This window comes from Cetorhinus maximus, chromosome 12, assembly GCF_964194155.1.
Source record: "Cetorhinus maximus chromosome 12, sCetMax3.hap1.1, whole genome shotgun sequence".
Lineage (NCBI taxonomy): Eukaryota > Metazoa > Chordata > Chondrichthyes > Lamniformes > Cetorhinidae > Cetorhinus > Cetorhinus maximus.
The window spans coordinates 52,763,465-52,785,985 of NC_135890.1; the positions used below are offsets into that span (position 1 = coordinate 52,763,465).

Sequence of the window (22,521 nt, forward strand, 5' to 3'; positions counted from 1 at the left end):
AAGAGTACCTTACTTAACTGACATTGCCTCTCTGGAAATGTGGCATATTGTTCCATTACCTGGGTTTCCATTGACTTTTCTGTCTTTAATAGCATGTTGAGATCAGAATTTCCCTGCGCAAACCTCCATAATTCTCATCAAAACTACAATCTGGTGCTGCAGCAACCCCATGTCATTAATTCATTCAAAAATTGGTGAAGAGCCATTCGTTGGAACTGTAGACTGCTTCATTTTAACCACTGTTATAATGGGAAGTCTTTGGAAATGATTTTTTTTTAGGCTTCATAGTTTAACACTTGGAAATATCATAGAAGATGGTAGAAATCCACAGCAGATCAGACAGCATTCAAACAGAGCAGAAACAAGTTAATGGGAAGAATTTCTGTACCCCCCCACCCCCTCCCCACGTTGGGTGGGGGGGGAGGGGAGAGTGCAGGAGTGGGTGCACCACAATTTTGCGTGGGCGGGCCAATTAAGGCCCGCCCAGTGTGACATCCACCAGGAAGCAATATGTGTTCCCTATGCGGGCGGCGGTGGGGAGTCCCTCATCCGAGAGTGGGCTCTTTCGAAAGAGTGCACTCATCTCCCTGAGGCTAAGTGCTGCCTCAGGGAGATCGGCGCCAAATTTAAAAATGGTCAAGGAGCAAAAGCAAAATTTCCCTGACCTGTCCCCTCATGTGGCACTGTCACATGAGTTGGGACATGTCCATCACTTTTAATTAAACTTTTATTAAATTTTTAAAAACCCTCATGAAACCTCAACCCATCCGTGGATGAGGTTTCATGCTTTTTCTGAAGCCCGCCAGTCCATTAATTAAGTCAATTACTTTTTAAATGGTCTCGATAGGCCGTTGACAGGTCGGCGGGCGCAAAGCTGATTCGACTGCGCTCCGCCGACCTGAAAATGGAAATGAGGTGGGGTGACGTTGGCAATTCCGCCCGACATCATCCCGCGTCATTTTATGCATCAGCGAGCGGGCTCCAGCCTTCACTCGCCGACCTAAAGATCCTGGCCAATGACATTTCCAGTCTGTAACTCTGCCATCCAAACTAGATCTGACTGAAACAAAAATAAAAATACCTGGAAAAACTCAGCAGGTCTGACAGCATCTGCGGAGAGGAACACAGTTAACGTTTCGAGTCCGTATGACTCTTCAACAGAACATCGAAACGTTAACTGTGTTCCTCTCCGCAGATGCTGTCAGACCTGCTGAGTTTTTCCAGGTATTTTTATTTTTGCTTTGGATTTCCAGCATCCGCAGTTTTTTGCTTTTATCTTAGATCTGACTGAAGCTTGCTGTAAATGCTCCAGCCAAAGTGTTGGATGGACGATCTATCTTGGCCTCCTCCAGCGGTCCCCATCACAGATGCCAGTCTTCAGCCAATTCGGTTCACTCCATGATCAAGGTTACATACCTTAGCAGGTCAATCAGCTGCCTTGGCTCTTCACAGGTGCTGACTGACCTGCTGCAAATTTCCAGTATTTGCACATTTTTTTTTTGTTGTTGTTTTATTTGAAAAACTAAAGTTTCAAGAAAGTAGATGCGATCATAGGAGAGAGCAAGAGAGCATATTTAATTTACTGAAGCTTTCAAACATTGTCGACAAGATCTCCAAGGAGAGTGTTGATGCGATACCATGTAATTCTATTTTCAGACAGCTTTGACTAAGGTTCACATCACTGATCAATGGTCAAAATAGGTGTTAGAGATTAGAAGGATAATTAAGCGCAGGTTGGAAAATTGACTTAAAACTTACGAAAAGTGGAATCGCAGAAGTAGAACTTTTTCAGGCTGATAAGAGCTTATTTGTGGGAAATGTTAGATGGAATTTACAAAGAAAAGCTGGCTGATCTAGTTGGATTTTGTGAAAGGTGCCATTGACGTAATGGATAGCAGAGTGCTAATGGTGTTGTCTACTTGGACTTTCAGAGACACTTGAGCCTGAATTTTACATTCCAAGGTCAGTCATGCGCCCGACCCATGCGCATGTAAAATTGTGCGAAATGATGTCGGGCGTGTGTTCTGTGATTTCACACATGTCACATGGGCAAAGCAGGCAGGCAGCACGTTTTTAGCTAATTATCATTCAAGGGTGAGATAAAAAGGGACCAGAGTATTGCTGTTGTTAGTAGTGAGGAGTTTAGGAGATAATTTGCTGTTGGTTGCTTAGTAAAACTTGACAGCTTTGTCTCTGTTTTGAGCTTCAGTCTTTGTATTGCTAGCCTTCATTTCAGGACTCATTGGTGTCTCCAAGGCCCCTGGAGGATTTATACCGTGTGGACTCTTCCAGTCACCAGACAGCTTTCCATTCCTCTGTTAATGGGGATTGTCTACTCCCCTGGTGGCAACTCCTCTGAGGAGGAAGAAAGGGGCAGAAGGGAGAGGAGTCTAGGTGTCTGCAGGCAGCGTCCAAGGGAGTGACGTGTGAGAGGAGAGGCGCAGGCACGGTGGGGGCGCAGGGCCAGAAGAGAGTCCAAGGTGGAAGGGGCCGCAGATGACGTCACTATCCTACTGCCAGAATGTACAGGCAGCAATGCAGCTACCTCAACATGTCCGAGATGTAGTGCTGAAGGATGTTCCGCCTCTCCAGGGAGACTGTGACCTCCATTAGTCAGATGGTTGGGCCGGAGATCATCTCCAACTGTGTGGGTGGATACCCCATGCCAGTGGCTCTGAAGGTCACAGTGGTCCTCAGCTTCTATGCCTCTGGCTCTTTCCAGTGGTCAGTGGGGGATCTTTGAGGAGTGTCCCAATAAGCTGTCTGCAGTTGTGTCAAGCTGGGGACTGACTATGTTCAGGTGGGTCGTAACATTTATTCATTACTGGACAGACAAGGCCAGCCAGGCTGAGCGAGCCAGAGGCTTCACTGTTATTGCTGGGTTCCCCCACATCCAGGTTGCCATTGACTGCACTCATGACCATCAGTGCACCAGCGGGTCAGCTGGGTGCCTTTGTGAACAGGAAGGGATTCAACTCCATGAATGTTTGTGACACCACAGAATGCAATTCTGCAAGCCTGCAAAGTACCCTGGCAGCTCCCATGACGCTTACACCCTCAGGCACTCTCAGGTGCCGAAGCTCTTCATGGCTCCAACTTGGCTGGATGGGTGGCTGCTGGGTGACAAGTGCTATCCATTGAAAAGGTGGCTTATGACACCTCTCCGCCACCCGAGAACAGAAGCAGAGCAGAGATATAATAGGAGTTACGCCTCCACAAGGGCGCTGATAGAGAGGACCATAGGTCTGCTGAAGATGAGATTCTGATACCTGGACCATTCAGGGGAAGCACTACAATATCATCCAGACCGTGTATCTCTTATAGTCATTGCATGTTGCACTCTCCACAATCTGACTCTAGAAAGGGGGGACCAATTGGAGGAAGAGGATTTTGAGGCAGTTCCACAGCCCACAAATTATGACTCCAGTAGAGACAGACCTCTGGAACCTTCAGGAAGGCAGGGACACCAGGGAGACCTTGATTCAATGCACCTTCAGCTTGGCTGCCAAGGCCGTGCTTCTATCTCATGCCAGGGGCACTGCCTCCTTACCAGATGTTTGCAATGACCTGTTCCATTGAACCCAAAGTCCACTCAGTGCCTGTGCAATAAATGTTTGAGGCCCTCACGTCCAGCATGAGATACTGGCGTGCCTGCACCTGCAAAACAAATGAAGCATATTTAGGCTATTAACACAAAAGCAAAATTTATATGCTCTTGGCAATTGCAGACAATGACCATAACATTATTAGGTGTTAACAGTCACACCAGTAAACAACTTAACAAATAATGGCAGAATGAAGATCACCAATTAAAAAGTCCCTTTTGTGCTCACAGTCATTTAAATGAATGTTAGCGAGTGCTGTGTCGTGGTGCCCCCACCTACATGGCAGTGACATTGGAGGCCGTATGCTGACTCGGGTGTCGTGTTGGCCCTGATGACCTTGGCGGGCGTCCTCTGGCCGGCGGAGCTGTGCGGCCACCGCCTGTGAGGATGCATCCAGCACCATGGCTGGGCATTCCTCAGTCGTCGTGGCCTCATCAGGCGCCATAGTCACTGACAAAGGGACAGTGGAGGTGCTGCCGCCATCCAGAGCGCCCTGAGAGGAGCCCACAGAGGCGGCATGAAGCTCATCTGCCAACATAGGTCGCTCTTGACCTCCCTGCTCGCCATTAATGGATGGGCACCTAGCAGAGATACTAAGTGCCTCATCCATCTCCCACACTGGCAGTGACCTCCTGAGGTCAGTGCCTGTGCGAGGATTCGCAGGTCCGACCGCAACCCCAGGAACCCCTGATTCTGTTCTTGGGAGCTGCCTCTCCATGAGAGTTGCCACTCTCTTAATGGAGGAGGCAGTGTGCTCAGTGCTCAGAGTCAATGCAATATTTATGCTCCTCAGGGACTCCTCCTGACCGAGGCCATGGCATGCATACCCTCAGGCATCTCTGCCAGATCCTCCCACGCGTCCCACCGGACATATAACATTTGCCACCTAATAGATGACTCTAGAGGCTCTTCATCCACCTCGGATTCAGCTTGGTACTGGTCTCCAGCAGTCCTCTGACTGCCAGTGCCCTGGGCATTTTCTGCCTCTGCCAACTCATGTGGCTGCACTGTGCCCTCCCCTCTGTACATGTCAGTACATTGTAGCCAATGATGTAATGACCACTGAGGTGCTTGTATCTACGCTGGTGCCTGATGCGGAGAGCGGGTGTGACGCAGGTGCATCTTATGGGCACTGGTCCTCCAGTGTCAAGGGTGGCACCTCGGGGTCCAGTAATTGTTTGCTGGATGGTGATTCTAGGGGAGGAAACCGACATACTAGTAGTATCAGTCATCACACTGACACTATGCATGCCAGGCACCCTGGTGAGACAATGAAGATCTGCACTATGGTGCCATCATCTTTCAATGATCAATGGGGAATCCAAGTTTGAGGTTTCCATTTCAGATGAGACAACACAACAATGCTTACACACTCCAACACTCTCACATCTGTGCACTGCACTCTTACATTCATAAGAGAATCCCTGCCTCTCCACGACCGGTGGACCAAGTCGGATGTTGGCACTCCATTTCCAGGTAATTTTGTACCTCATCAGGTTTGGGGGGCCTCCCCCTATCCTTGACTTCTCGATGGTGTTATGGCTTCTCTTCTGAAAGGACAGAGGAATATTTATTAGTCCACTCTCTACCTGCAGCACCATCGTAGCCTGGCCAACCCCAACTGAGGAGCACCTTGCAGGGCACTTCCGAGTCGTGGCCCTCAACCCGCAAAGCACTCGGACCAAGCAGCCAGAGCTCACTGCCTTGGCTGGCGCCGATGTCATTGGCAGTTGGCACTCAGACTCTTACACCCCTGACACCACGGTGGGGACAGCCGGTCCTTAACACTTCCCCACACAGGTGCATGCTAACTTGATACTCGCCCTTGCCAAGCGCAGCAGATCGTTGAACCTTTTATGGCACTGCACCCATGTTCACCACACAACATCATGGCTGCTGGCTTGGGCTGCCACCTCTGGCCATGCCATCTTGGTGAGGTGCAGTGGCCTCCTTTTGCCATCCCTGTGTATCAAGATGTCCCTGGCAATGACCTCCTTCACAAGGATTCCCAGGCACTCATCTGAGAACCGGTGGGGTGGGGATGGGGTGGGGGGGTGGGGGGGCGGAGTGTGAGTGCCCAGAGGACTTGCCATCCCACCTGGCGTGCCCAGCTGGTGCAGATGCCATTTCTGTTCCACAAAAATGTTTATTCCACAAACTTGACAGCTCCCTCTGTGTCCCCTGGCAGTCTTCAGGGAGCTGCCTCTGCTGCTTTTGAATCACCCACCAGGTCGCCATTAGACCTGACGCTGGACAGACCCCTGGCCCTGGACAGACCCCCGGCCCCACCTGGCCCATCCGACCAGTGAAACGAAGCACTTCACGTTGGGCGGGCCTTAATTGGCCACCCAGTGTGAAATCACGCAATCTCACCCGGGAGTGGATTCTACATGCACTTCTGGGCCCACTGACTTTGCCTGCACACCAGGCGTGAAATTCAGGCCTTGATTTGGTTCCACACAAGAAATCATTAACAAAAATTAAAGCACAAAGAATTGGAAGCAACCTTACAACATGGATTAGAAATTGACTGGGAGCTAGGAGACAGGGAGCAGGGATAAAGGGAATGTACCCCAATTGACAAGCTGTGCCATGTGTTGTTCCCTAGGGATCTGTACTGGGGCTTTTGCTTTTCACTGAATGCTTAGAGAGATATATATTCAGTTTTGCAGATGACACAAAGTTAGGAGGTACAGTAAGTTGTGTAGATGGAAACCGGAAGTTACAAAAGGATTGAAGCAGATTAAATGTGAATAATAGTGCCAGGTAGAGTTCAAGGTGAGGAAGTGTGAGGTCATCCATTTTAGATCCAAGGAAAATGTATCAGAATATTTTCCTAATAGTGAAAAACAGAAAGATTTGTGTGTCTATGTGCTCCGATCACTAAACACTAGTGGATAGGTACAAAACGCGATCTAAAAGGCAAATTTGTTCGTCTTTATCTCTAGGTGGAGCTGGATTTCAAAATGCAGAAATCCGGGCACTTCACCTCAGGAAGGATATATTGACTGAGAAAAGCACTGCTTGCATTTACCAGAATGATAGGGAAGTTGGATAAACTTGCTTTGTATTCTCTTGAGTTGAAAAGTTTGAGGGGGGGATCTAATAGAGGTGTTTAAAGTTACAAAAGGATTTAATAGGGTAGGTACAAAAAAAACTATATTAGAACCAGACCATTTCAAAGTGAAATCGGTAAACCCCTTTTTAACCAAAAAGGTAGTGAAAATGTGGAACACTCTCTCCCAGAAGGCTGTGAATGCTGGGTCACCTGGAATTTCCAAGACTGAGATGGATAGATTTTTGTTGGGCAAGTGTATCAAGGGATATGGATCTAAGGTGGGTAAACAGAGTTTTAAATACAGATCAGCCATGCTCTGATTGAATTATGGAACAAACTTGAGGGGCTGAGAGTTTGCATGTTCCTATGACTTGAATGAGAGCATATAACTGGGCCCATAGGTGAGATGCAATTCAATGTGGACAAATATTACAGACAAAGGGACATGGAACATAGGAACATGATCCTACGGACAGGAGGGAGGTTAATTTAAACAGCGCTAATTTCTCCTCTCACCATCCATCCATATACAAAAGTGTTTTGTTTTGTTTCCTTCTTTATAAGCAGTGGTGTATTTCCAAACCCTTTGATTTTTGTGTGATCTAATTTTCTAGTAATAACCCCACAGCAAACTTGAGATAGGATGAACTCAAAGGGTTAGTTTATTTGCACACACTCAAAACGTGGGAGGAGGGTCACAACATCACCTCCACACTCAGACAGTAAAGAAAGGGATAGAGAAAAGAAGCATTTACAGTACAGAGACCGCAGAGAAAATTAATATTGGTTCATATGAGTTCCAGAGTCCAGAATCAAAGTCCAGTGAGGTTTTCCTTCATGGAGGTCGGTATTTGAAAGCTGATGCTGTTTAATTCACTTTCCAGTGGTGTTGACTTCACACAATGAGATAGACATGCAGGAATGAATCAGTCTTGTAGGCAATAATACAGAACTTCTTGCAGAAGCAGGGTAGATGAGGCCAGGTGTCCAACTTTGGTCAGAGCTCCTTCAGTGTGGCCTGCTGGTCAAATGTTAAATGTAGACTGAGCTTTTCAGTTCAGCAAGGCAATATTACTGGTTTCACAAGCCAGAGGCCCATGCCACATGACTCCCACCACTCCATATTGTCTTTGACAAGGGATGTGTATCCCTTGTCTGGATTTCTGGGATTATTAAATGTCTCAACCATTAAGAATTGAAAGGAAGGTTGCAGACCCCTTTGTCTTAGCAGATGAGCAGGTTCCTGTTGGCCAGCCTGGGTTTCTTTGAATTTGGCCAGTGCAGCTGACAGGGGGCCATTAGTGGCTCCCCAGAGATAACGATGTGCGAGCTTCCCTAATACTGCCAGGTAGCTTCTTCTGCTTGTGGGTCGCAAACGGACATAGATTCAGTTATTTTTAAAGGTCTTTGTCCAGTATTTTAAATTTTAGAAATAGCCATGAGGATATCTATATATATTTTAATAAAAATATACAGTGTTAACTCTTAGTCCCCTCACAATTGGAACATAGGAGCAAGAGCAGGTCATTCAGCCCCTCGAACCTGCTCCACCATTTCACTAGATCATGGCTGATCTTCTACTTCAATGCCATTTCCTCACACTCTCCCCATATCGCTTGATATCTTTAATACCTAGAATGAATACGAAAGCAGGGAACGATTATAAACTAAATGGATTAACACCTGCATTAAAAGTGAGTGTATATGTTCATACATGCATAGTATTGGTTCGATTATATACCTACAAAAACCATTGATTTGTCTAGTTTTAGTCTTGCTACACTGAGGACGTGATTTTGATGTTTAAAGGCAGGAATTTCCTTACTTGAAACAGAAAATGATGTTTGGTGGTATAATTTTAAGAGCCATATTTAGCTTTTAGTTTTAAAAAGGAAAATGGGGGCTGTGTGCAGAACCTATTGCTTGATTCCCCCCCACCCCTCCCTATTAACAACAAGTCTGTGAGGAATAGCCCATTGCTGATTACATGGGCACTCACAAAATAGGAGAGGAAGCACAGGACATCTTCCCCCAAATGTCCATTAAAATCGGCCTTGAGATATTGCAGTAAATTGCAAAAGTAGAAATTGGCTGTAAAATTTAAGAAGTTATTTGCTGAATTACATAGAATTGATCCAAGCATACTAAGTTTCCCATCAAGCTATCTGAAATAACATTGCTTTTATGCTTGCTTTTCCAGGTTTTTTTTCATCATTGAAAGTACTGTTTTCAAACAACATATACGTCTTGTATTTGGTGTCAATGGTCATACAAATGAATTCTCTAATTGGCATGTTGACCTTTAAACCCAAGTTCATTGAGCAGCATTATGGACAGTCAGCATCCAGATCCAACTTCATCATCGGTTTGTACTTATATTGTCTATGTATCTCTGCAGAACTATGTCCAATCATTGCCTTCCTTTTATTCTGGCATGGAACATTAGTGGCCAAGATCCATGATTTGTTCTCCAGCCAGTAGTTATACTGCTCTAAACCAAATAGCAGAAGACAATTGTCAGCATAGTCATGGTGGGCCAAATGGTGGCCTTCTGTCTGGTGCGATTGAGAAAGAGATTTAGGGTTAAAACCCTATTCCTGATTTTCTTTTCCTCACTTTGGAGAGCTGACTGGCTTCTTCTAGCCTCCTTTCTTTAGTGACAAGGTCTGCATGACAAAATGCCATCAGTGCTCTCGCACAAATGCCATAGGGCCCCCTATAGCTTGACACTGATTCTCAGTGAAAATCCAGGACATTGTCTCTAAATCGGGTTGGGTATGGAGCTCTTTAAAAATGGTGGGAGGAGTCAGATTCCCAGATTCCCGCCTCCATTCCCGTTTCCAGCAGTTTTTGCCAGCACGAGATAAGGGTGCAGGGAGCTCTCCTGTGTGCAGCACTCCTGCCCTTGCTGGCTTCATTGTAGGGGTGGACTGTTTAAATCCCCTTCATCTGTTCCTGGAATTCTTTTATTGACAGGCTTTTAAATACAAAAAAAGCTCTTTCAGTTTCAATGGTTAGATTTTACATTATAAGTTAGATGTGCTTTTACTGCAACGATTGATTATAGGACTCTGTCCTGCGAAGGTAAGTTGAATGTTACATTGATCAGCATTGTGTAACTAAGAGGTTAGAATCTCTAGTATAATAATCTGAAGTGATGTTGATGCCCAGAGTCATTTTAAAATGGGGGGAAAAAACCTTTAGCAACTTTCAGAAGGGGAAAAAAAGTACCCATCTGCTCCTGTTCTGCTTTGATTGACAGGACACCTGGTGTAGCTTAGAAAAAGTGTTTTCAGTTTCAATGTATCTCATTGTTTACATTTCTCAGGGCTTGTTTTCTAGGTGAGCCCACTATGAATGCTTAGCTAAGTTTCGAAAGCTGAAGGTCAGAGGCAGCCACAGGGGTTGCCAAGGCAGGCTGCTTAAAAGGCCCACTTTAGTTTTGTGGGACTTTCTTCCAGTTATTTTGTTAAATATTAGGCCCTCTAAACCTCACCTCCTACCCCACTGACACTCCCATCCACTCCCCATGCCAACTCATGCCAACCTATGCACCTCCGCCCACCTGTCTTTGCTTTTACATCCTTCATGCTAACTCACCCAGTATCCGCCATGGGCAGACTTCAAGTCATGCTAAGATGAAATTAAATAAAATTCTAAATATCTATTACACACTTCCCTATATTTATAAAATGCACTCATGGAAGCCCATTCAATATATTTAAATCCTCTCAGTACTTAATCCCACATAAAAACAAATATTTGTATTCAGAGCCCCACATTAGAGGCAGCTAATCCTGTAATAACCTCTTGGAGCTGGCAATCAAACTGTGAACTTACAGCCCACCACTATGATAATAGGTTGTGAAAGCAGTTAAGCAGTGATAATGCTATAATGATAGCATTTGGTGTTATGTCAACAAACAGCGATTGAAACTGAAAGTACCATTTATTTTTCAACTCAGACACAGGCAGGCAGCTTGTTTTTCAATTTTTAAAGGGTAGGCTATTTAAATAATTTGACAGCTTTACAGTTCCACAGACCTTATCCACCCTTTATGAGCATTTATGTTTACTGTAAACATTCATAACTCGCACACTGTGGGATAAGGCTTTAGCTCTAGCAAAAATGGGGCCTGTTTGAACTCAACACTGGGTTTCCCCTACAAGAGGGTCACATCCATTTCCCTATCAGCAAAAATAGGATTGGTCGGATATAGAGACGCGACTTCTGGATCCGGGTGCTTTGGATACACCAAGGAGTCTCCACAAAAACCTAGGCCAACATTCAAGCTTCTGAGATCTTTCGAAGAAAAAAAAAACAACCATTTCTGGTGCCTTTTTAATTTATTGGAGTTTAAAATTGGGACATGCAATGACGTTCATCTGAGGCACGCACAGCCATCTGAAGAAAAACCTCTTGGTTTTAGGACCTGTCAACATGAAACAATTTCATATCAGGTACATCGTGTCCCAGTGGATCTGCCTGTACACTGCCCCAACAAAATGCCATCCCATTCCACGTACAGAGAACAGCCCCCACCTATTGGCGTGCTTTCCTTCATCCCCCAGTACCAGCCACTGTACCACCTTGACCCTGACCAGTTGGATAACACAATTATACTCAAGGTCCCAAGACCCTGTTTACTGAGGCTGTGCTCTGCTGTCCTACTTCTGGTGCTAAATGATTGAATTTGCCTCTTGCAAACCCCCTGCAAAAAGTGCTCATCGTCATCTGCTCAAGCTCAACCCTTTTCAGTACTGAATGTCATTTGGAACTTGCATGCTTGTCAATGGCCAAAAGTGATTTTTTTCTTTTGAAATGCTAATATTGACATGCATTGTCGATGGAGAGAACCACTCCAGGACTGTCAGGGAAAGAAGAATATTGAAGTAATCCATCTCCTTTACGCACTAAAATGCACATTTTAAAGTGCATCTCCCCTTATTTGCACATGGTAATGTTGAGGAAAATGCATTTTTAAATAGGCTTCTGGAGTTTGTCCTTTAATTCTTTAATGGCTGTAAAGATATTTTAGCATTTGCTTTCCTATACATCCATCTATATGCATTTGCACACCTTGATAACATGAGAGGAATTCATGTCCCAGTTGATGACAGTACCGGTGTTAGACACTAGGTGACAGTGCAGTGATATATATGTGAGAAATTGAGCCTATGGATGCTCAATCACCCATAGGAATGTCAAAAGGCCAATGAAAATGTGCAGGCAAAAATATGGTGTATAAAAATGTAGGGAAAAGTCTGAGGATGTAAGGAATACTGGTGCTTGCATCATTCAAGGGATTTTAAAAAAATTTTGCCCTCATGAATTTATTATCCCTCATTAGGCTTGGGAAAGATGCTGGGAGTATGAGGCCAGGACGGGCTATAGGGGACTTGGGCTGGGAAGCGAGTTGGGGGAGGGGTGAGGGAGGAATTGCAGAATGAAGGAATAGGTCGTTGGGGAGGAAACGCTGGGGTTTGAAGGCAGCCGGCAGATACTGTGTAAGAATGGGGCCAGCTTCTGGGCTCCACTCCCTGAAGTAAGGCAGAGAAAAGGCGAGGTGTACGGGAAGTGGAGTGAGAAAGGTTAGGCAATAGGCGGCAATAAGAAGATCGATGAGCCATGGAGAGCGAACAGAGTGGAAAGTGAGCTAAAAGACTGAGGAAGTCACGAATGAATTTGAGATGGAGAAAAGCAATGAGACAAAGGAAAAGAGAGGGATTTTGTAATCAGCAACACAGAGTTAGCTGTAGAGGCTAAAAATAACTGAACTGCTTGAATTTACTCCACAGCAGAAATTCCTCCATAACTATAGGGTAGTAGAGAGAATAAAAGGCCTTTCAACCCATAACTTTTACTCGTCACTTGGGCCTAACCATTGAATCCACATGTATCCGTACCCCACATGTCTGGTAACTGGGCCCATATTTTGTATTCCTTTTGTCCCATCCAAATAGCAAAGTAGTTCTACCCACAGAGGCTGCAGAAGAAAGAGGAAAGCCTAGCATGTGAGACATATGCACCATATTACAGTGTATAAAGTATTTTCAATAAATGTTACTCTCGCCTGTAGCCCAGTGACTCTTAGGTTTCATGGACTGTAATCTGGGCTGAGAATAACACTCGGCTGAAGAGAAGTCATTTCCTTTAGTTTGGTTGCGTTCTGCTTGGATAACACAAACACGTGAGTTTAGCTATTTCTCCCGAAGCTGTTGATTCCTGATTGATGTCAGGGTCACACATGGGGGAGTCTGTATAGCAGCCGCTTCTGAAGCAGGTTATGGTTTCAGAATAAACCAAGGTCAGGCCGTATTCCAGCTTCTAGGAGCTATGTGATGTGAAGGTTCTGCTGAGAAAGGAATAAGTAATCTTGACATGCTGACAAAATACCCATAGAGGGAGACGAGGAAATTCTTTTTTAAAAGGGGGAGTTGTCATGATCTGGAATGTGCTGCCTGAAAGACTGATGGCAATGGATTCAATGGCCACTTTCAAAAGGGAATAGGAGAAATACTTGAAGGAAGGAATTTGCGGGGCTGTGGGGAAAGAATGGGCAGACAGTGAGATGAATTGGATAACTCCTTCACTGGGCCGGCACAAGCACAATGGGTCAAATGACCTGCTTCTATAGTGTAAGATTCTATATTTTACTCATTTTAATCTGAAGTGACTTGATAATTCACTGTCTTTGCTCCTCCAGGCCTCATAAATATCCCTGCAGTGTGCGTTGGATTTTTCTTGGGAGGGTTTGTGATGAAAAAGTTCAAGTTAAGTATTGTTCAAGCAGCGAAGTTGTCCATTGGATGCAGCATCTTGGGCTGGTTATTATCACTTTCTTATTTTGGAATGGGCTGTGAAAACTCTCGTGTGGCTGGTTTAACCATCTCCTATGAGGGGTAAGTTGTTATTTTACTGGACGATATCAATCATTCAGAATCCCTTTGGGTGCCACTCTTAAAAAAGAGAGATGTTGGCAGAGGAATCAATTCATTATTTTGGCAATATTATGCATTGTATGGTCTGTTGATAATTCTCCATTTGATTGGGATCCCTGCTGAGACAGGATCCCTAAAATGATCATTTGCATCTCCTTTCTCTACTTGCATCTGATCCTGGCCTTTTCCAAGATGTCCGCTGGCACTGTTACCATGGTAACCGGTGGCAAATTTTCCAAATCGAAAGATTTTCCTCATTGTTATGACTGGGACATACTCTGTTTCCAGGTAGTGTGAAGCGGAAAATGAGAGAGAGACTTGTTACCTCCCATCTTCTCTTCCTTATCCCAGGCCCTCATCAGATATGTTCAGTGGGATTGAGTTTGCAGTAGGCAGGAGAGGGATTTCTTGGCCTTTGAGCAGAGGGTTTTACAACAGACACATCACCACAGCCCCCCAATCCCCCCCCACCCCACCTCAACCCACCCACCTCCTGCCCACCGCACACCACCCCCCAACCCCCCACAACCAACTCGACTTGGAGATTCTGCAGGAATCCAAGTCTGAAGAGTGAAGAACCAGCAAATCTATTTATTTTCTCACTTCATTTCCCATCTCCCACTCACCCACCCTTCCCACCATCACCAAGAATGATCTTCACAGCCTCGGGGTCTTCATGATATCGCAGTTTCCAATGCTGGCGCCTTGCAACCCACCAGTCTAAGGTTCGTAGTGGAAGGTCTCCACCAGGGGCTGAGTCAACACCTTGGGCTATGCAAGTACTGTAATCCAGGACAGGAAAATGGCACACAACTTTCCTTTAATAGGCACAGTATGCCCAAGGGTCAGGCACTTCAAGGGACTCAAAGAAGAAAATCTACCCTAATATCTCTGTGCTGTGTATCCCTTTTTCCCCCTTCCTAATGTTTCTTTGTTGTGTACTTTATCTGTGTCTCCTTCACCTGTGGTATCACTTGTTTTGTGCATGTTGACCACTGTTGAAGATGGTTAGGAAATAAAGCAATTCAAGTCAACTCTCGCTACAACCTTCTGAAAATTCATGGGTTTTGATGGAATAAATTGGGAGAAACTTCTTCCAATGGCAGGAAAGTCAGGAATCAGGGGACACAGTTTTAATGTAAATTGGCAAAAGAGCCAGAGGGGGCGATGAGCAGACATTTTCTATCACTGAGTTATTACGGTCTGAAAAGGTGGTGAAAATGAATTCAGTAGGCGCTTTCAAAAGATAATTAGACAAATACTTGAAGGGAAACAATTTGCAAGGTTAAGGGGAAAGAGTGAGTGGGGATTGAGACTAATTGGATAGCTCTTTCAAAGAGCCAGCACAGGCACGATGAACCTTATCTACCATATGATTTTATGAACTCTTTTTGTCATTTCCTAGCACCTCACAGGTCTCCTATGAGGGAAGTGCCCTGTACCACAATTGTAACGCTGGCTGCTTTTGCCCAGGAACGAAGTGGGAGCCTGTTTGCGCTGGAACTGGGGTCACATATGTTTCACCCTGTCTCGCTGGTTGTAAAACATCTACTGGAACAGGAAAAAATACAGTAAGAGACTTTGATTTCCATTTCCATATTATAAAACAGGAACAGGCCATTTGGACAAACCAGTCATGTTGGCAGTTACACCCCAAACACATTGGTAAATAGTTCTAATCACATTTATCTGCCCTGCTCCCATATCCCTTCCAACAGTCCCTCCGTCGACCACTTGTCCCCTCTAATCTTGAATATTGACGGTTTTTGTCTCAACCACGAATCCTGCAATTGAATTCCTCCTGACTCTCTTTGTGAAGAAATCTCTGCTACCATCTGTTCTCAACCTCCTCCATTTAATCTAATGTCTACGGCCCCTTGCTCTTGTCACGTTGACTATTGAAGACAGCTTGCTTCTATCTATTCTATGCCATTCTACCATATCACGCTGTAATCTGTGTTGATTTAACCAAAGTATTTCCAGCAGGTTCTGAAGGAGCCATGTGCTAACTAATTGTGTAATGTGATATTAAAATGAATGCTAATGGTACAAGGAACCATAATAAGGTACAAAACCATCCTCCAAATTTGAAAACTAGTACTTGATGCTTAACATTGTATTCACAATAAACAGTTCAAATATAACTGAACCCAAAATAAATGAGGGGAGGGAGGGAATTGAGTTGAGGACCAATTATATAAATGGGGAAAATTGGCGCCTGTTGTGTTTTCGCACAAGAGATATGCAGAGATGATACTCTCCAGGTTATATGGCTGAACAGGTTTTTTATTCAGTGCTTCAATGTCAGCTCTCATGCTTCCAGCTGCTGCCTACAGTTTAGTTTCTCTTTCTCAGTCACCACACCCAGGCTTAACTAATCACACAGTAAGTAGTCAACAGACACACATAATCAAACACCAAACAGTTGAACACCGCATCACCAGTAAAGAGAAGGTTGATAGGTGATATGATTGATGTTCCTAGCATTCAGAGGCTGCACCCAGCTTTTTAACCTTGTATAAAATAGTGAAACCAGAGGGCACGGCCTGCTCTTGAAGTGTGGTAAATTCAAAGCCAATGTACAGAGACATGAGCCCAATTTAAACTGACTGCGCCTGGTCGACACTTGGCGGGGGCAATTAAAATAAGAGGTGTTAGTTACCCCCTCCCTCCCTGCCTGCTTCCATCCCCCGGAACCTGCTTCCTTCACACTGCCCCTGTATTAACCTGCTCTTTTGAGCAGGAAACCTGCGAGAAGGAAATGAAGTAGGCCTGGGTTGGGCGCAGCGCTACTGCTCCTCCTGACCCACAAGCTGTGCTGTAAAGGCATTTAGCAGTTTTTACAGGCAGGTTCCTCATCCCGCTTTAGTTGCTGGTTTTCCAAGCCGGAGAGATCCAGCCAGCCAAGGTTAAATGTTTAAAGTAAGTACGGTATGAGTCAAGCAGTCTCATCATAATATTTAAATATACAACTCACTTCCTGGGAGTACTATACCATTTCAATATGTTACCTGTGCTACTTTGCTCTATTATTTCTCTAAGTAAATCTGTCCTGTTAGTTTAGCCTGATAACTTGGTCTGGACGTTTGGTATTTAATTGCCTTTTCACAGAGCACAAGATCCCCTCCCACAAATTCCCTTTTAACTTGAACAGCAGATGAATTAATTCCCATTTTCCCAGCACCCTGCTCTACCCCCTCGAATTATAGGAAGCAATATACTCATTGATGTAACTCTTGGCATGCAAGGAGAACAAATATATTTTCATTTTACTTATCTGCAAAAGACAATGTATTATTGATTCCGGGAAAACAAATAATCAAAAAACATTTACTTCACTAATTGAACAGATCTCTATCAAACCACAATCCAAATCCTTCTAGTTTATCCGCTTGTAATTTTATGATCTCTGAACAATATCAGAGGATATCCGCTAACCTGTTAAGTGTTAGTCGCCACCATTTGTTCATAGGGCGAGGATTAAAATGGGTGTAGGTACAGGAGATCATGTTTGTTCAAGAAAGGTTTGACTATATGCACTGCATTTGGGAACAGGATTTGTTTACCCAACTGATCTCGTGTGATGATTAACACCTTCATCTTGCTTGTTGTTAGGAAGCTACTAATTTAATTACAGTGGGGTGATTTTGGATTTTTGCGCAATAGAGTGATAATGAAGCAGGAGCTCACTTTCCTGACCTCAATGGAAATAAAAGTGGGGAGCAAAGTGAAAGGGGCTGTAAATTCATTACACCATTGCACAAAGGTAAAAGAATTCCCAATTTATTGGACCTGACAAATGTCAATGTAGACAGAAAATATTTCCATGTTTTCCACCCACCCCAGGTTTTTTTGAAGGAGGCTTCTCCTTTAATTCCTGAAACATTTTACAACAGATAGAAACGCTGTGATCTCCTTGTGAATCCGGACTGATTCTTTGGGGCTCTGTCATCTTTTTTCTTTGCACAGGTGTTCCACGACTGTAGCTGCATTTCTGCCTTTACAGCGGGAAATTCCTCAGCTCTTCTGGGGCAGTGTCCAAGAACAGGTGATTGTGGAAATGTTTTCATTTACTTCATGGCGGTCACCGTGTTCGCCTCTTTCAGTTATTGCTTTGGAGCAGTTCCTGGTTTCATGATATTACTCAGGTAAAATTTCTCTTTGACTTAAACAAGCCCTTCCTTCTCCAGACTCAGGTATATTTCTCACAAATTATACTGGCCATGATTAAGGCAGACAGCCATCTCTACTGGTTAACAAATACTAATAATTTGCCATCACCATAGGAGTCAATTACAAAAGCACTGCTTACAATGGGAGGCGGTGGTGTAGTGGTATTGTCAGTGGACTAGTAATCCGGAGACCCAGGGTGATGCTCTGCGGACTAGGTTTCAAATCCCACCATGGCAGAATGTGAAATTTGAATTCATTAAAAGTCTGCAAAGTCGATTGGTGCAAAACTCATCTGGTTTTGAAAGGGAAGGAAATCTGCTGTCCTTAACTGGTCTGGCCTACATATAACTCCAGACGCACAGCAATGTGGTTGACACTTAAGTTTCCTCTGAAATGGAGAACAGAGGAACTGTCCTCTGAAATGGCCTAGCAAGCCACTCAGTTGTATTAATCCGCTAAAAAGTCTACAAGGAACTGGACGGACCTAGGCACTGGAAACGACAATGGAAAGCTCAGCCCTGTCAACCCTACAAAGTCCTCCTCATTGACATCTTGTGCCAAAATTGGGAGAGCTGTCTCACAGAGTAGTCAAGCAACAGCCTGATATAGTCATACTCAGGGAAACATACCTTACACCAGACACCACCTTTACCATCCCTGGGTATGTCCTGTCCCACCATCAGGACAGACCCAGCAGAGGTGGTTTACAGTCGGGAGGAGTTGCCCTGTGAGTCCTCAACATCAACGCCGGACCCCATGAAGTCTCATAGCATCAGGTCAAACATGAGCAAGAAAACCTCCTGCTGATTACCATATACCTCAGCTGATGAATCAGTGCTCCTCCATGTTGAATACCACTTGGAGGAAGCACTGAGGGTGGCAAGGGCACAAAATGTACTCTGGGTGGGGGACTTCAATGTCCATCACCAAGAGTGGCTCAGTACCACACTTCTGACCAAGCTGGCCAAGTCCTAAAAGACATAGCTGCTAGACAGGTGAGGGAACCAACAAGAGGGAAAAACTTACTTGACCTCATCCTCTCCAACCTTCCTGCCGCAGATGCATCTGTCCATAACAGTATCAGTAGGAATGACCACCGCACAGTCCTTGTGGAGATGAAGTCCCGTCTTAACATTGAGGATACCCTCCATGGTGTTGTGTGGCACTACCACCATGCTGAATAGTATTAAGGTATTAAAGACCCCAGTTATTTCAAACAATTTAATGAGTCCTTTACACCTTTTTTAAAGTGTGATCATCTTAGTTAGTCAAAATAATACAGATGATGGAAATCTGAAATGGAAACAGAAATACTCAGCAGGTCAGGCAGCATCTGTGGAGAGAGTGAAATGGAGATTAATTTGATGACTGGTCATCAGTAGGTCCTGATGAATGGTCATTGACCTGAAAAGCTAACTCTGTTGCTCTCTCCGAAAATGCTGCCTGACCGGTTGAGCGTTTCCATCAGTTTCTGCTCTTATACCTTTAATTTCTTAATCCCCTCTCTTTTTACTGTTTTAAAAGCTCCACTAATTTCAGGAAAATTGAAATGTTTAATTATCATTTAATGTTTGTACCATTAACTATACAGAAGATGAGATGAGTGATTCAGTGTTACACTGGCACTGTTTGTACGGGGAACATAGTGAAATTATGCCTGAATGTTGTTATATGTTAAGGTTTCTGGGTGTGCAAGATGTCACTGTGTTTTATTTCCATTTGCCAAAGTACCAGGTCCCTTGACAGAGAAACGGAGTTAACATTTCGAGTCTGTATGACTCTTCAGAGCTGAAGAAGAGTCATACAGACTCTCAACATTATCTCTGTTTCTCCCTCCACAGATGCTGTTAGACCTGCTGAGTTTTCCAGCATTTTCTGTTTTTATTTCAGATTTCCAGCATCCGGAGTATTTTGCTTTTACCGTGTCCCTCTCCTCTTTAGGATGGACACCATGGAGCTGGAACCTATACAGTTTGCTGACACTGTCTTTCATTGATATTGTACTTATACTATCCACAGAATAATCACATTAAGTCCAATACACTCCCTCTAATTGTTGAGGACTGGATATGTTTACCTGGATAACAAGTCACTTGTGGCTGATTACAACACAATCTATAAACTAAATCTGAGTTTGCTAAATGTTTTATTGCTACTTGAGATGTCATTGGCACTACAGAGGCAGCAATAATTGTCCGTACCCGAGTGAGACCATGGATCGAGGTTGCAGGTGTCTTTCCCTGACCACCAGTTGAGTTTTATACAAACCTGGCAGTTCTTCATCATTTTCTACAGCTGCATTTCACCTCCCCCCCCACCACTCCCCACCCCCAAAATGGCCAAACTTCATGGTTTTCATTTCACAATTTGCCATTGGGTTTTGGAACCTGAAACCTCAAGGCTACTATGGCCTAATGGTTCAGTAGTGAACTCGTTTTGTGTTGTGCTGCATGCCAAAAGAGGGATTGTCCCTCGCAAAAATGACCACTAATCCTGGAGTATCTCAGTCTGTTGACAGTCAGAGCTAATCCCACATTCCAATGAGTGCCACACCCACCCAGATTCAGCTGTACATTGCAGAAAGACTGCTGCTAGGAGCATGTGCTTACAATATTAAAAATGTATGCATTTCTCAATATTCCTAACCCCAACTCTGAGCTCTTGTTAAAATGACTGCCCTCAGGCCAAAACTCTGTTATCATCATTGTGGGTTTTAGATGGTGTTGTTCATGATCTTGACTTATAGATACTGCTTGAAGCAAGGCTGTTGGTAAACTCTACCTTTTATTGAACATGATACTAACTATGTATAATAGGACTTAGGCTCTACATAGAACTATCTCTCTCCATGCTCTGTCATGTGATCTCACTACACTGATGATGTAGACTATGGGCAGAATCATCTGGTCCCATTGGCGGTGGGCATCATGGTGGACATGAGTGGACAATATGGTGAGAAGGCCAAAAATTGGTTTTATGCCGTCGCGGGGGAGGTGGATGGGTGGGTGATGGTGGAGTGGGGGTGAGGGAAGCGGCCACGCACTTGGAAAAGCTTGCCAAAAGTGAGCATTCTTCCACAGCTGGGACCGTTCAGCAGCAGCTCCATTGACACACTCGGAGTCGGGCCCCTGAAGCTTTCCTGCCCACTCAAGCCACACAAAAGCATAAAAGTGCCACCAAATGCTCCAGAACTTTTCACCCCTTGGACACTGACTGCAAATTAATGTTGTGTTTGAGGGGCCAGCAGAGCAATTGGCTGACTGGGCAAGTTATTGTGAAAGGTGGCCATGGCGCAGTCACTGGTGGAGGTGCTCAGAGCCGCTTGCAATGTCCTTATTAAAGTTTGGGCCAGTATTCATTATGGTTCAAGCCAACTGTGCAGCCTTGCAGTGCGGGTTAGGAGAATGCCTGTGCCTGAGCTGAGATTACAGCAGGCAGTCCAATGGCTGAAGCTGCCGCCAATCGGTCAAGTGGAGTGGGGCGGAGGTGGGTGGGGTTTTGGACAGCCATGAAGCACACTACACACTGGCCACCCAAGTGGTGGCCAGCACTCTCCTGCATGTGTGAAGGGGCCTTCAGACTTAACCAAGAGAGGTTCTTAGGGCACATATGCTAACCCATGTGTCTCTCTCTTTGATCCTGCAGGAGGAGAACATCAGGATCATGGAGCCTCGTGATTTAGCAGTGGCTTACTGAGAGCAGAGAAGAACAACAGTGCGGTGGAGGCACCTGGCTTGGCAAAGGGAGAAGTACCTCCCTCAAGATGAAGGGGCGGCTGGGCCTGCTGCGCATGCAGTTGATGATCCACAGAGAGCCGTCGCTTGTAGGCGCCTCGCTAGGCCCATGGTCTATAGATGGCACCTGTCATTCCTGCAGATGACTGAGAACCAGCGTCACTGAAGACTGCGCACATCTGGGGAACTGGTTGGTCACATATGCCACCTGATGCAGGATTTGGCACCACAAAGACATGGAGAGTATTCACTGCCAGTGGCTGCGAAAGTGACTGCGGCGCTCAATTTTTATGCCAGTGGCTCCTTCCAGGGCTCCACAGGTAACTTGTGTGGGGTCTCACAAACCTCCACGCACAAGTGTATCCAGGAGGTCACGGACACCATCTTCACGAAGGGACAGAACTTGTGCATTTCGCTCAGGATCAGGAAAGCCAGGAAGCAAGAGTGCTAGGATTTGTACAGATCTCTGGTTTTCCAGAAATGAAGGGTGCCATTGACTGTACTCACGTGGCGCTTAGATCTCCATGGTAACAAGTAGTCAACCATGTCAACCACAAGAGCCTTCACTTGCTGAATGTTCAGCTGGTCTGCGACCACTGCAAATGCATCCTACAGGTCTGCGCACGATTCCCAGGGAATGTCCACAACCCCTATAACCTTAGCAGGTCTCAGATCCCTGATGTCTTCCAGGGTCCACAGAGGCTGCAGGGTTGGCTCCTTGGGGGCAAGGCCTACCCATAGAGGACGTGGCTGATGACGCCTGTGCGGCGGCCTCAGACTGCAGCAGAGCAGCAGTATAATGAGGTTCATGCTGTGACCCAGACTTTGGTGGAGCAAACGATAGGCATTTTGAAAATGAGATTCCGGTGCCTCAGCAGGTCTGCTGGAGCACTGTGATCCAGTCCCCAGAGGGTGTAGTGCATCATCATAGCTTGCTGCCTTCTCCACAACCTGGCATTGCAAACGGGGTGGGTCCTGGCTGAGGAGGAGATGGAAGAGCAGCCCGTCT

The 22,521-nt window shown here is 45.2% G+C and overlaps 1 protein-coding gene and 1 long non-coding RNA gene across 2 annotated transcripts in view; both read left to right on the forward strand.

Moving 5' to 3' along the window:
* The window catches only part of LOC144687449 (uncharacterized), a 182,155-nt gene that overhangs the window by 19,960 nt on the left and 139,674 nt on the right, over positions 1–22,521 (forward strand). The window lies entirely within an intron of this gene.
* LOC144687447 (solute carrier organic anion transporter family member 1C1-like) overlaps positions 1–22,521 on the forward strand; it is a 56,486-nt gene that overhangs the window by 18,822 nt on the left and 15,143 nt on the right. Inside the window, exons 9-14 of the mRNA XM_078553603.1 lie at positions 3,260–3,309; positions 7,642–7,648; positions 8,864–9,028; positions 13,371–13,566; positions 15,011–15,176; positions 17,575–17,753. Coding sequence (XP_078409729.1) covers positions 3,260–3,309; positions 7,642–7,648; positions 8,864–9,028; positions 13,371–13,566; positions 15,011–15,176; positions 17,575–17,753 — 763 coding nt within the window. The remainder of the gene's footprint in view (positions 1–3,259; positions 3,310–7,641; positions 7,649–8,863; positions 9,029–13,370; positions 13,567–15,010; positions 15,177–17,574; positions 17,754–22,521) is intronic.